This window comes from Mercenaria mercenaria, chromosome 18, assembly GCF_021730395.1.
Source record: "Mercenaria mercenaria strain notata chromosome 18, MADL_Memer_1, whole genome shotgun sequence".
Taxonomy (NCBI): domain Eukaryota; kingdom Metazoa; phylum Mollusca; class Bivalvia; order Venerida; family Veneridae; genus Mercenaria; species Mercenaria mercenaria.
The window spans coordinates 62,980,182-62,993,122 of NC_069378.1; the positions used below are offsets into that span (position 1 = coordinate 62,980,182).

Sequence of the window (12,941 nt, forward strand, 5' to 3'; positions counted from 1 at the left end):
TGACTGTGTGTTTCTGTGAACAATTTTCAAACGACCAATGGCAAAACTGGACTCTACATTCAGTTTTACGATCAGATGAGCTACAGAGATAGAGAAAATACAACTCCATTTCCATATTCTACATTTATTTTTACATTATACAAGAATTATCACATTAAAATATTTTACAAAAATTCACTAACATACACAGAATTCAAATACATGCACAATGTACAGTGTGTGAAATTTATATAGTGATTTTTATATACGAGCCGCACCATTAAAAGTCCAACATAGTGGCTTTGCGACCAGCATGGATCCAGACCAGCCTGCGCATCCGCGCAGTCTTGTCAGGATCCACGCTGTTCGCTAACAGTTTCTCTAATTGCAATAGGCTTTGAAAGCGAACAGCATGGATCCTGCTACTATGTTGGTTTTCTCATGGCGCGGCTCATTATTATATGACTACTTCTCCAAACATTTCTGTTTCACAGACAACCAAAATCTTGAAATTATCTGCCAAACAAAACATAATTAAAAAAGTAACTTCAAAGCTGACCTGACTTGAGCTTGGAAGTAGGAAATAAAGAATCCTGTACAGTCTATCAAATGAGTCTGCCTACCTTGAACAGATGTTTAAACAGTATGTCAATATTAAGCTTGAAAAAAAAATCAAACAGTTGTTTAAAACAATTTAGTTAACAAAATCGCATATCATAAAGAGTGTTCAGTCAAAATTCAAACTTTCTTCAAAACTACTGTATTCATCAAAACAGCATTTTTAGGGCTGAGCACCAAACAGTTTTCTCAAATATGGTTTATAATCGGTAATTTCTAAAATGGATTAAATAAAAACACATTTTCTTCGGAGTGTACACTTGGAACTAATTTGTGTCTGTCTGGCTATGCCTGCCACATGGATGGAAAACTCTTCTAAGACGCAACTTGCATTCAGAAATGATTCTTATTTCAGCACTAACTTTTGCTTTATGATTATTTCTTTAATGAAAAGCTTCTCTGTTCTCATTATGTTTAACTTGTTAAAATGGCACATTTTTTTGTTTTGGTGACTCCAGCACAATCATTTATCTGCTTTTAAAAATTTAGAAAAGATTTATTATGTTTTTGTGCAGTAATGATGTATATTTTACAACATTCAAATGCAAGGAACACAAGTACTGTGCAGAAATGTGAAGTAGTCGGCAACAGTTGTTCTCACAAACTGAGAAATAAACAGAATTAGTAAAACCAGCAACACAGTTGACAAGTGACCACCAAATGTTTTCAGGTCAGAGACCACAGAATGTTTTAAGTCATAAGCCACTAAATGTATTGTCAGACCTGCAAATTAAAAGTGCCAGTTGTACAATTCCTTTTCCTTATTCCACTGTATTTTGTATCGTGTTTTCAGGAACAAAAGATCTTATGTTTTGTTTTGTTTTTTTATTGAAAATCCTTCAAACTTTTAAAAGGCTGAATAAAGTGCAAAGAAAGATAACAATAAGAAAGTGTTCTTTTGATTCAGACACCTCAATTTGTTTACAACTTTCTTGAGCTAACAGGTATTCATGATGGAAGAAACCAGCTTCCGCAATACAATAATATGGTGCAAAGTTCAAATACCTGTCATACAGAATACAAGTACAGAATAGATTCCTGTACTTTATGCCAAAATCGTAAGTGTGCAAGTACACTACAGAATCCTGAATCTTATGCCAACATTTGGAAGTGTGCCAGTTCAATACAGAATCCTGATTTTTATACCAAAATCCTAAATGCGTAAGTACAATACAGAATTCTGTAATTTATGCCAACATTTGTAAATGTGCCAGTACAATACAGAATCACGATTTTATGCCAACATCTGGAAATGTACCAGTAAAGCACAGTATCCCATATAAATGTTTGGAAGTGTGCCAGTAAATCATAGAATCCTGTTTTTTATGCCAACATAAAGAAGTGTGCCAGTACAGCATCAAATCCTGTCTCTTATGCCAACAAAAGGAAGTGTACCAAATACAGTATTGACTCGTGTATCTTATGTCAACATCCTAAGTGTGCCAGTAAACACAGAATCCTGTATTTTATGCTAACATAAGTAAGTGTATCAGTGCAGAACAGAATCCTGTAATCTATGCAAACATCAGAAAGTGTGCACTATAACCAGTTATTGGCATGATACATGATGTTCCAATAACTTGAAGTTTTTGTTTAGGTATACAATTAACAAGTCATTAAGTGACTATGATGTGCCTATTGTGATTTTTAGCGCTCTTTTACCTAAATAAGCACTTAAGGCTTCGCCCTTGTGGCTTACATCCTTGCGCCAATTAAGGTTAAGTCTTTCCATCAAATAAGAGTATAATACTGTAGCATTATTTCAACACCTTATCAAGGGTCTTGACAATTTCATGTGGATTGACTTAAAAAAAAAAAAAATTGCCTTGAAAAATTGAGTGGTATAGGCATACGTAGTCTTTCATGATTAGAGCTTTCCCTGTACATGAATGATTTAGACAAACAATTCTTCAAAATGTTTTGTGTAATTATGTTTATACAGATTATTACAGACTATAAAACTGCAGTTACAAACTTCCAAGTTTAGAGCATCTTTTTTTGAATTCTTTTTTCAACAGCAATTAAGACATTCTCCGTTCCTTAAAAATTCAGTGTTAACAAGAGAATTAAGGTTTCTGTCATTACAAATATTGTACAAATTAACAGCAAAAATTGTAAAAGTAACTCCATGATTAGCAATTCTAATATTGCTGTTAACTTCACATAACAAACTAGAGTTGCTTTTGAGAAAAGCGCATGTCTCCCACAACTGCCTAATCATTTGAATAGTAGTATATGAGTCAACTATGCACCAAGACCTCCACTGCCTTATCAGACTTTGAGTGCTTTGGTTATCAAAAACAAGTTTCAAGGGCCATAATTCCGAGGTGCCTGGGCCAATTTTGATAGTTATCAAACCTGGCCGAGGATGTATTGGCAAACACATTTTGTTCAAGTTTGGTGAAGATTGGATGAGAAATGTCCGACTTTGAGTGCGGACAAGCTTTGTGACAGACTGACAGACAGACAGACAGACAGACACACACACAGACAGGAGTAAATCAATATGTCTCCCACACCCCTGTGTGGTGGGAGACATAATTAAATTATGTTAAGAGGTCACAAATAAACATCTCGCATTATGCTTTATACAATTCTACCATGAAATAATAGACACTTGACAAAATTAAGACCACAGTAACTAGACATGAACCCAAGGTAGCACCGACAAACAGCCATGGAAACTTGAAAAGTTACCATGATCTAGCCATGCAACCATAACCCTGACATGTAACCATGGTAATTTTACAAACTACCATGAAACTAGACAAGTTACCATGGTAAGAAACATTGTCACCAGGGATATAAAACAAATAACCAAGGTTACACATGACCATGGAAACTACACAAGATACTATATAGTAAATAACATAGCCATGAAACCACATGGTAACTGTAAACATGACCATGGAAACTGTGCATATTAGCCATGTGAGCAGTAATGTAACCATGGAAACAAGACATTTATTTATATATTTATTTGGGTTTTACGGCACACCAACACAGTATAGGTTATATGGCGCCAAACAGGACTACAAATTTTGGTTTCACATCTCATTTACATCGAAATAAAAACATGAGGTATGGAATCAAAATTTGCATACCTGCTGGAATCACAGAGTTACAGCAAAACCAAGTGTTAAGACCCTATTAGTCATGTCACCATGGTTACTACATCACAGGACCATCAAAACAACACAATTTATCATAGTAAGCTGCAATGTAACCATGGAAACTTGATACGTAATCACAGTTATTGCAACCATGACCAAGTAGTCTTACGGTGTAGACAATTTACAATAGTAAATTGTAATATAACCATGGAAATTAGTCATGTGACCATAGCAAACAGTGTTGAATAACCAGGCACTGAATCATGGTAGCTACCTATATAACCTTGGTAAACCGGTCATAGAACCAAGGTAACCAGAGATGCTGACTCATTCATACATTATACATATTGCTTAATATAATACAATTCAACTATTTGGCACTTTAAAAGCTATCACTATCACTACCATCATTCCTTAACTATTAACCATAACTAGTCCAGTGCACGGCACCTTTTTACATTTACATTTTGCATTTATAAATTCCCTGTCCATTTAAAAGAACAAGCTTTCAGAATCATGCCTATCAAGTGTCCTTCACTTTTTACATCAATAAAGGAACAAGAGCTTTAAGAATTTTCTGGAACCCCCCCCCCCCCCCCCCCCCAAAAAAAACTGTAATTTATGGGGAAAATTTAAACTAAAGAAAGGAAACAAGTACACTACCGATAAGAAATTTGTTGGGTTTAATGTCACACTTATACAATTATAGGTCACATGACTACTGATAACAAAGAAAAACTTGAAGGGAGAACGCAACAAAATTAAAACAAATTTGAATCACAGACAATGTCTAACTAAAAGCACCAAAATCAATACAAAAATGATTTCTAATTACCATATTTACTTGCTTTTAAGTCAGTTTACTTATAAGACGGTCCCCCCAAAAACAAATACAGTAAACAGGTAAGGGTAAGACACTTATAACTGAATCAGTTTAAACAAATCAAAAACATAAAAGAAAACTATTTTAATATCATAACATTAGAACAAAGAAATGAGATTCCTTATACAAGATTTGCGAGATGCTTTTCTTAAAAGTTCTAATATAAAAACAAATTCTTACTTGTAATTTGAGCCTAAATATGCCTATGACTAAGATGAAGTGAACTTAGAACCTAAATAAGCCTATGATTAAAGTAAAACAATAGATTCATTAAAATTCTCTACCAGTTTCCTGACTTGCACAGGAAAAAAAGAGCAGAGATGTTATCAAGTAATACGCAATATATTCTCCTAAATTATTTTGTATGAAATTTTTATTGTGCACTGGCCTTCATAATGAGGACAAGAGTTTGAAGTTATACACAGGAAAGATTTCATGCACATGTATTCACAACGAAAGAAACACTCTGTAATATGAAATGCTATAAAAATGAACATTATTCGAGACAGTTCAGAATATCAAATATCTGCTTTCTGAATATATTAAGATTTCTATAACCATGCCACTTATTCACAGTTCATATGCTTACATCAATGAAACAGAACTATTCCTTATTTTCACTTGTTTTTGTTTTTTTTGTAACGGAGCCTTCATATGGCAATGCTGTCACTCTAGTACAGACAGATTATCGCTAATTTCAGCTTATTATGCCAGTAAAATTCATGTGAAAAAAGATATTGACGAAAACTTGTAAAAATTTAAAACAAATCTTTTGGCTGCTTTGGTGAAAGAATCCAGGATATTTGACTAATTTTTTTTAAAAGTCCTTCTATATCATGTCAACTTACTCTCAAGCCAAGTTCGTAAAAAAAAATAAAGTGCTGGTATGAGAAGAAAAATTTGTGACCCGAATATGTGGCCAGCTCTAAAAAGAGCAGCTTGTGCCCTGTAAAAAAAAAACACACCATGCATCCATTTTGATTTCATTTTCACATGAAGTGTACCATATACACTTAATTCACATAAACTGCTTAATAAATACAATAAATGCCTTCTCAAAATTTAGTCCCATAACTATGTGGTGACTGAGACCATGTGACCTCCCCTGGCTGACCTTGACATGTGACCTTTACCGGTGATCTTATGGTCAACTGGGCTTGGAATTTTATACAAACAAGCTTCAAATCTATTTTTAGACATTTTTACAGCATATACAGAAAAGCAGCGTGCAGCTATTTATAGAATTGATATATTTAAACTAAGAAAACAGCAGCATTAAATATTTCATCTTGATTCAAGTTCCAAGCAAAGTCAGCCATGTTGGATCACATGACCCTGTCATGTGACACAGTCGTCATGACAAAATGGCTATACTGGATCTGTGACTGTGTGTGACACCATCTAGACTGTTAGATCTCGCAAGTTTTGGCTTTGACAACATCCTGAAATTATCTTCCCATGTTGTAGACATTGCCTGCAAAATATGGAATAATGAGGTAATAATGTCACTTGTAAATCATTAATGTCTGCAAAAGTGCAGTAACCTTCCCATGACTTTGATCTTGGAGGTAACTCTTGCAGTTTTTGAATTAAGCGCCATTTTTCAGCAGTATTTCAGCTATGTAACAGCGGGTAGTTAACTTAACCAGTTCTCCTGGATACTGAAAAACTACTAATCTGTTCTCCTCAAGTAATGCCAACTTCCCAACATGAATCAGAGGGAAAGAATGAATGATTTCAGACAAAATGTCTTTTATCAATGGTCCCAGAGAACATAAGAGAACTCCAACCCTACAATCAGTAAACCTGTGCTCTCCCTATTGAGCTAAGTGGGCGGAACACAAAACTGTGACATCTCAATGTTTATTTAAAGAGGAAAAAAATTACAGTCAACTCGTCCCCATTTTGGTCATTTCGTATCTCTTGACAATTTCAAAATGGTCATTTCGACCACCTACACCCCCTCTTCCCCCATCTCACTTTTTCGGCCCCTCCTTTTTAGTCGAATTTTGACTGTAACATAAAAAGGACTTGTCTTTACTCAAAAAGTTTGAGATCCAAGCAAAACCTTGATAAAACTCACCTCTAATTTCATGGCGCGTTCTTTATCGAGCGGTTCCAGGGGAAAGCTGAGGTCATTGTCTCCTGCCAAAGCTCTCAGATCAAAGTAATACTTGGCGTAAACACCTGATGGCACATTGATGTTAAACTGCAACATTTCTAGAAACTGACGTTCCAATTCATTCCTGAAAATAGGAAAAAAGAATCATATCTTTATGAATGTTTCGCAAAATTTTATAAAACATCAAATGTGGCACCAACAACAGACCTTGATAACTGTTTAATATCATGTAAATTTCCAAATTTTAAAGTGAGCTGCCCCAAAACTTACGTGCTATTTGTAATTTATACAGGATTGTTAAGGATTTAAAAACTGGAACACTGAAATTTTTTTTAGTCATATAGTGACATAAGAGCTTTACTGGTGGAGGAATACCCTAGGCACCACGCCTGGTATTGCTGTAAGATGTATATGGAATCACTGATGTTCTGTGGGCCAACAATTTTCTTTTAACTCTTACCCTGTTAAGTTTCTAAAATGGACTACTCTATCTTTCAATTTGGACATTACCATTCACTGAAGTTTTACTGACTGAACAGCCAACAATGCAGATTATGATCAGACTGCATGGATGTGCAGGCTGATCTTGATCTTCACTGACCACAAAGGCAGATACAACTGCTGCTAGTTTGTTAAGAGTTAATGAATGTATCCTGACCACCAGACTGCAGCAGCTTGAGGCATACCAAGTCACTGAGCTTGACCACTAAACTGCTGCAGCCCAAATCATACAAGTCACTGAGTTTGACCTCCAGACTGCAGCAGCTTGAGGCAAATCAAGTCATTGAGCCTGACCACTAGACTACATCTGATTGAATCAGACAACATTATAGTGCTTGACCACTAGACTGCAGCAGCTTTGTTAGGCAGTCTGAAAGACAGCTAATTCCCCCTTCAGCTGTGACCTTGACCTTGAACTGACATGGCCGACTCATGAATTATGCACATCATCTTGATGAGGTGGTCATTTGACCCAAGTTTGATGAAAATCCTTCAAAAGGTTTAGGAGATACAGAGTGGACACAAAATAGAGGGCTCAAACCTTTGACCCTAAGTTGTGACCTTGACCTTGAGCCAGCATGGCTGACTCATGAGTTCTGCACATTGTCTTGATGAGGTGATTGTTTAACCCATGTTTCATATGAATCTTTCAAGGGGATTAGGAGATACAGAGTGGACACAAAATGGAAGGTTCAAACCTTTGACACAGAATTGTGACCTTGATCTTGGGCCAACATGACTAACTCATGAGTTCTGCACATCATCTTGATGAAGTGATCGTTTGACCCAAGTTTCATGAAAATCCTTCAAGGGGTTTACAGGAGATACAGAGTGGACACAAAATGGAGGGCTCAAACCTTTGACCCTAAGCTGTGACCTTGACCTTGAGCCAGCATGGCTAACTCACGAGTTCTGCACATTGTCTTGATGAGGTGATCATTTGACCCATGTTTCATATGAATCTTTCAAGGGAATTAGGAGATACAGAGCGGACACAAAATGGAAGGTTCAAACCTTTGACACAAAATTGTGACCTTGATCTTAGGCCAACATGGCTAACTCATGAGTTCTGCATATCATCTTGATGAGGTGATCATTTGACCCATGTTTCATATGAATCTTTCAAGGGGATTAGGAGATACAGAGCGGACACAAAATGGAAGGTTCAAACCTTTGACACAAAACTGTGACCTTGATCTTGGGCCAACATGGCTAACTCATGAGTTCTGCACATCATCTTGATGAGGTGATCATTTGACGCAAGTTTCATGAAAATCGTTCAAGGGGTTTAGGAGATATAGAGCAGACCCAAAATGTAAGGCTCAAACTTTTGACCCTAAGTTGTGACCTTGACCTTGAGCCAGCATGGCTGACTCATGAGTTCTGGAATTGTCTTGATGAAGTGATCATTTCACCAAAGTTTTATAAAATTTCTTCAAGGGGTTTAGGAGATACATAGCGGACATGAAAAGGACCTTGAGTTGTGACCTTGACCTCATAGGTTCTGCACATTGTCTTGATGAGGTGATCATTTGACCCAGGTTTCATATGAATCTTTCAAGAGGATTACAAGATATAAAGCGGACACAAAATGGAAGGTTCAAACCTTTGACAGAGAGTTGCAACTTTGACCTTGAGCCAACATGGCTGACTCATGAGTTTTGCACATCATCTTGATGAGGTGATCATTTGACCAAAGTTTCATGAAAATCCTTCAAGGGGTTTAGGAGATATAGAGCGGACACAAAATGGAAGGCTCAAACTTTTGACCTTAAGTTGTGACCTTGACCTTGAACCAGCATGGCTGACTCATGAGTTCTGGAATTGTCTTGATGAAGTGATCATTTGACCCAACTTTTATAAAATTCATTTCAGGGGTTTAGGAGATACAGTGCAGACACAAAAAGGAAGGCTAAAACATTTGACCTTGAGTTGTGACCTTGACCTTGATCTGACATAGCTGAATCATGAGTTCTGCACATTGCTTTGATGAGGTGATCATTTGACCAAAGTTTCATGAAAATCCTTTAAGGGGTTTAGGAGATATGGAGCGGACACGAAAGTGTTATGGACGGATGGATGTATGGAAGGAAAAACGGAGACCATTCCTATAACCCCCACTACTCATGGCTGGGATTAATCAGACCACTTTACTGAGCATGACCACTAGAATGCAGCAGCCTTACTGAGCTTGACCAATAGACTGCAGCAGCCTTACTGAACTTGACCACTAGACTGCAGCAGCCTTATTGAGCTTGACCAATAGACTGCAGTAGCATAACTTAGCTTGACCACTAGACTGCAGCAGCCTTACTTAGCTTGACCACTAGAATGCAGCAGCCTTACTGAGCTTGACCACCAGACTGCAGCAGCCTTACTGAACTTGACCACCAGACTGCAGCAGCCTTACTGAACTTGACCACTAGACTGCAGCAGCCTTACTTAGCTTGACCACTAGACTGCAGCAGCCTTACTGAGCTTGACCACCAGACTGCAGCGGCCTTACTGAACTTGACCACCAGACTGCAGCAGCCTTAATGAACTTGACCACCAGACTGCAGCAGCCTTACTGAGCTTGACCACTGGACTGCAGCAGTCTTACTGAGCTTGACCACTGGACTGCAGCAGCCTTACTGAGCTTGACCACTTGACTGCAGCAGCCTTACTGAGCTTGACCACTAGACTGCAGCAGCCTTACTGAACTTGACCACCAGACTGCAGCAGCCTTACTGAGCTTGACACTGACTGCAGCAGCTTACTGACTGACCACGACTGCAGCAGCCTTACTGAGCTTGACCACTGACTGCAGCAGCCTTACTGAGCTTGACCACTAGACTGCAGCAGCCTTACTGAACTTGACCACAGACTGCAGCAGCCTTACTGACTTGACCACTGACTGCAGCAGCCTTACTGAGCTTGACCACTTGACTGCAGCAGCCTTACTGAGCTTGACCACTAGACTGCAGCAGCCTTACTGAACTTGACCACCAGACTGCAGCAGCCTTACTGAGCTTGACCACTAGACTGCAGCAGCCTTACTGAGCTTGACCACTAGACTGCAGCAGCCTTACTGAGCTTGACCACTAGACTGCAGCAGCCTTACTGAGCTTGACCACTAGACTGCAGCAGCCTTACTGAGCTTGACCACTAGACTGCAGCAGCCTTACTGAGCTTGACCACTGCAGCAGCTTAATGACTGCCCAGACTGCAGCTCTTACTGAGCTTGACCACTGGACTGCAGCAGCCTTACTGAGCTTGACCACTTGACTGCAGCAGCCTTACTGAGCTTGACCACTAGACTGCAGCAGCCTTACTGAACTTGACCACTAAACTGCAGCAGCCTTACTGAACTTGACCACTAGACTGCAGCAGCCTTACTGAACTTGACCACTAGATTGCAGCAGCCTTACTGAGCTTGACCACTAGACTGCAGCAACCTTACTGAGCTTGACCACAAGACTGCAGCAGCCTTATTGAGCTTGACCACTAGAATGCAGCAGCCTTACTGAACTTGACCACTAGACTGCAGCAGCCTTACTGAGCTTGACCACTAAGAGCACCTTACTAGCTTACATGACTGCAGCAGCTTACTAGCTTGACCACTGGACTGCAGCAGCCTTACTGAGCTTGACCACTGGACTGCAGCAGCCTGTAACGCTAGAACTTGACCACTAGACTGCAGCAGCCTAAACTTGACTTGACACCACTGGTACTAGCAGCAGCAGCCTTACTGATTTAGAGCCACTAGACTGCAGCAACCTTACTGAGCTTGACCACTGACTGCAGCAACCTAATGAGCTTGACCACAGACTGCAGCAGCCTTACTGAACTTGACCACTAGACTGCAGCAGTCTTACTGAGCTCAACCACTGGACTGCAGCAACCTTACTGAGCTTGACCACTAGACTGCAGCAGCCTTACTGAACTTGACCACTGGACTGCAGCAACCTTACTGAGCTTGACCACTAGACTGCAGCAGCCTTACTGAACTGATGACCCACTAGACTTGCAGCAGCCTAACTGAACTTGACCACTAGACTGCAGCAGCCTTACTGAGTTGACCACTAGGACTGCAGCACCTTACTGAACTTGACCACTGGACTGCAGCACCACTTACCCTGAACTACTTGACCACTAGATCTGCAGCAGCCTTACTGAGCTCAACCACTAACTGCAGCAACCTTACTGAGCTTGACCACAGATGCAGCAGCCAGCTTAATATGAGCACCTCTAACCACTAGAATGCAGCAGCCTTACTGAACTTGACCACTAGACTGCAGCAGCCTTACTGAACTTGACCACTAGACTGCAGCAGCCTTACTTAGCTTGACCACTAGACTGCAGCAGCCTTACTGAGCTTGACCACTGGACTGCAGCAACCTTACTGAGCTTGACCACAAGACTGCAGCAGCCTTACTGAACTTGACCACTAGACTGCAGCAGCCTTACTGAACTTGACCACTAGACTGCAGCAGTCTTACTGAGCTTGACCACTGGACTGCAGCAACCTTACTGAGCTTGACCACTAGACTGCAGCAGCCTTACTGAACTTGACCACTGGACTGCAGCAACCTTACTGAGCTTGACCACTAGACTGCAGCAGCCTTACTGAACTTGACCACTAGACTGCAGCAGCCTTACTGAACTTGACCACTAGACTGCAGCAGCCTTACTGAGCTTGACCACTAGACTGCAGCAGCCTTACTGAACTTGACCACTAGACTGCAGCAGCCTTACTGAACTTGACCACCAGACTGCAGCAGTCTTACTGAGCTTGACCACTAGACTGCAGCAGCCTTACTGAATACAATAGACCCACCAGACCATGACTGCAGCAGCCTTACTGAACTTGACCACTAACTGCAGCAGCCTTACTGAACTTGACCACTAGACTGCAGCAGCCTTACTGAACTTGACCACTAGATTGCAGCAGCCTTACTGAGCTTGACCACTAGACTGCAGCAACCTTACTGAGCTTGACCACAAGACTGCAGCAGCCTTATTGAGCTTGACCACTAGAATGCAGCAGCCTTACTGAACTTGACCACTAGACTGCAGCAGCCTTACTGAGCTTGACCACTAGACTGCAGCAGCCTTACTGAGCTTGACCACTAGACTGCAGCAGCCTTACTGAGCTTGACCACTAGACTGCAGCAGCCTTATTGAGCTTGACCACTAAGACGCAGCACAGCCTACTGCAGCTTGACACACTAGACTGCAGCAGCCTTACTGAGCTTGACCACTAGACTGCAGCAGCCTTACTGAACTTGACCACTGCAGCAGCATTACTGAGCTTGACCACTAGACTGCAGCAGCCTTACTGAACTTGACCACTACACAGCAGCAGCCTTACTGAACTTGACCACTAGACTGCAGCAGTCTTACTGAGCTTGACCACTAAACTGCAGCAGCCTTACTGAGCTTGACCGCTAGACTGCAGCAGCCTTAATGAACTTGACCACTAGACTGCAGCAGCCTTACTGAACTTGACCACTAGACTGCAGCAGCCTTACTGAGCTTGACCACTAGACTGCAGCAGCAAGAATCAGAACATTTTGTCAAGCTTGACAACTAGGCCACAGAAGCCTGAATCAAAGCACTTTATTGACTACTAGGTTGCAGCAATATAAATCAGATCATGTTTTTTTTTTACTCAAATGATAATCAAGGCATATTCATATAACACTCAGGCCTTATTTGTAACATTATCAGGGCATATCCATAT

General features: G+C 40.3%; 1 protein-coding gene across 2 annotated transcripts in view; it reads right to left on the minus strand.

Moving 5' to 3' along the window:
* Positions 1 to 108: 108 nt before the first annotated feature.
* The window catches only part of LOC123538456 (cyclin-Y-like protein 1), a 35,954-nt gene continuing 23,121 nt past the window's right edge, over positions 109 to 12,941 (minus strand). For both annotated transcript variants that reach the window (XM_053530427.1, XM_053530426.1), the window contains exons 7-8: positions 6,677 to 6,839; positions 109 to 6,067 (exon numbers count right to left, since the gene is read on the minus strand). In XM_053530427.1, the coding sequence (XP_053386402.1) occupies positions 5,948 to 6,067; positions 6,677 to 6,839 (283 nt within the window). In that variant the 3' untranslated portion in view covers positions 109 to 5,947. The remainder of the gene's footprint in view (positions 6,068 to 6,676; positions 6,840 to 12,941) is intronic.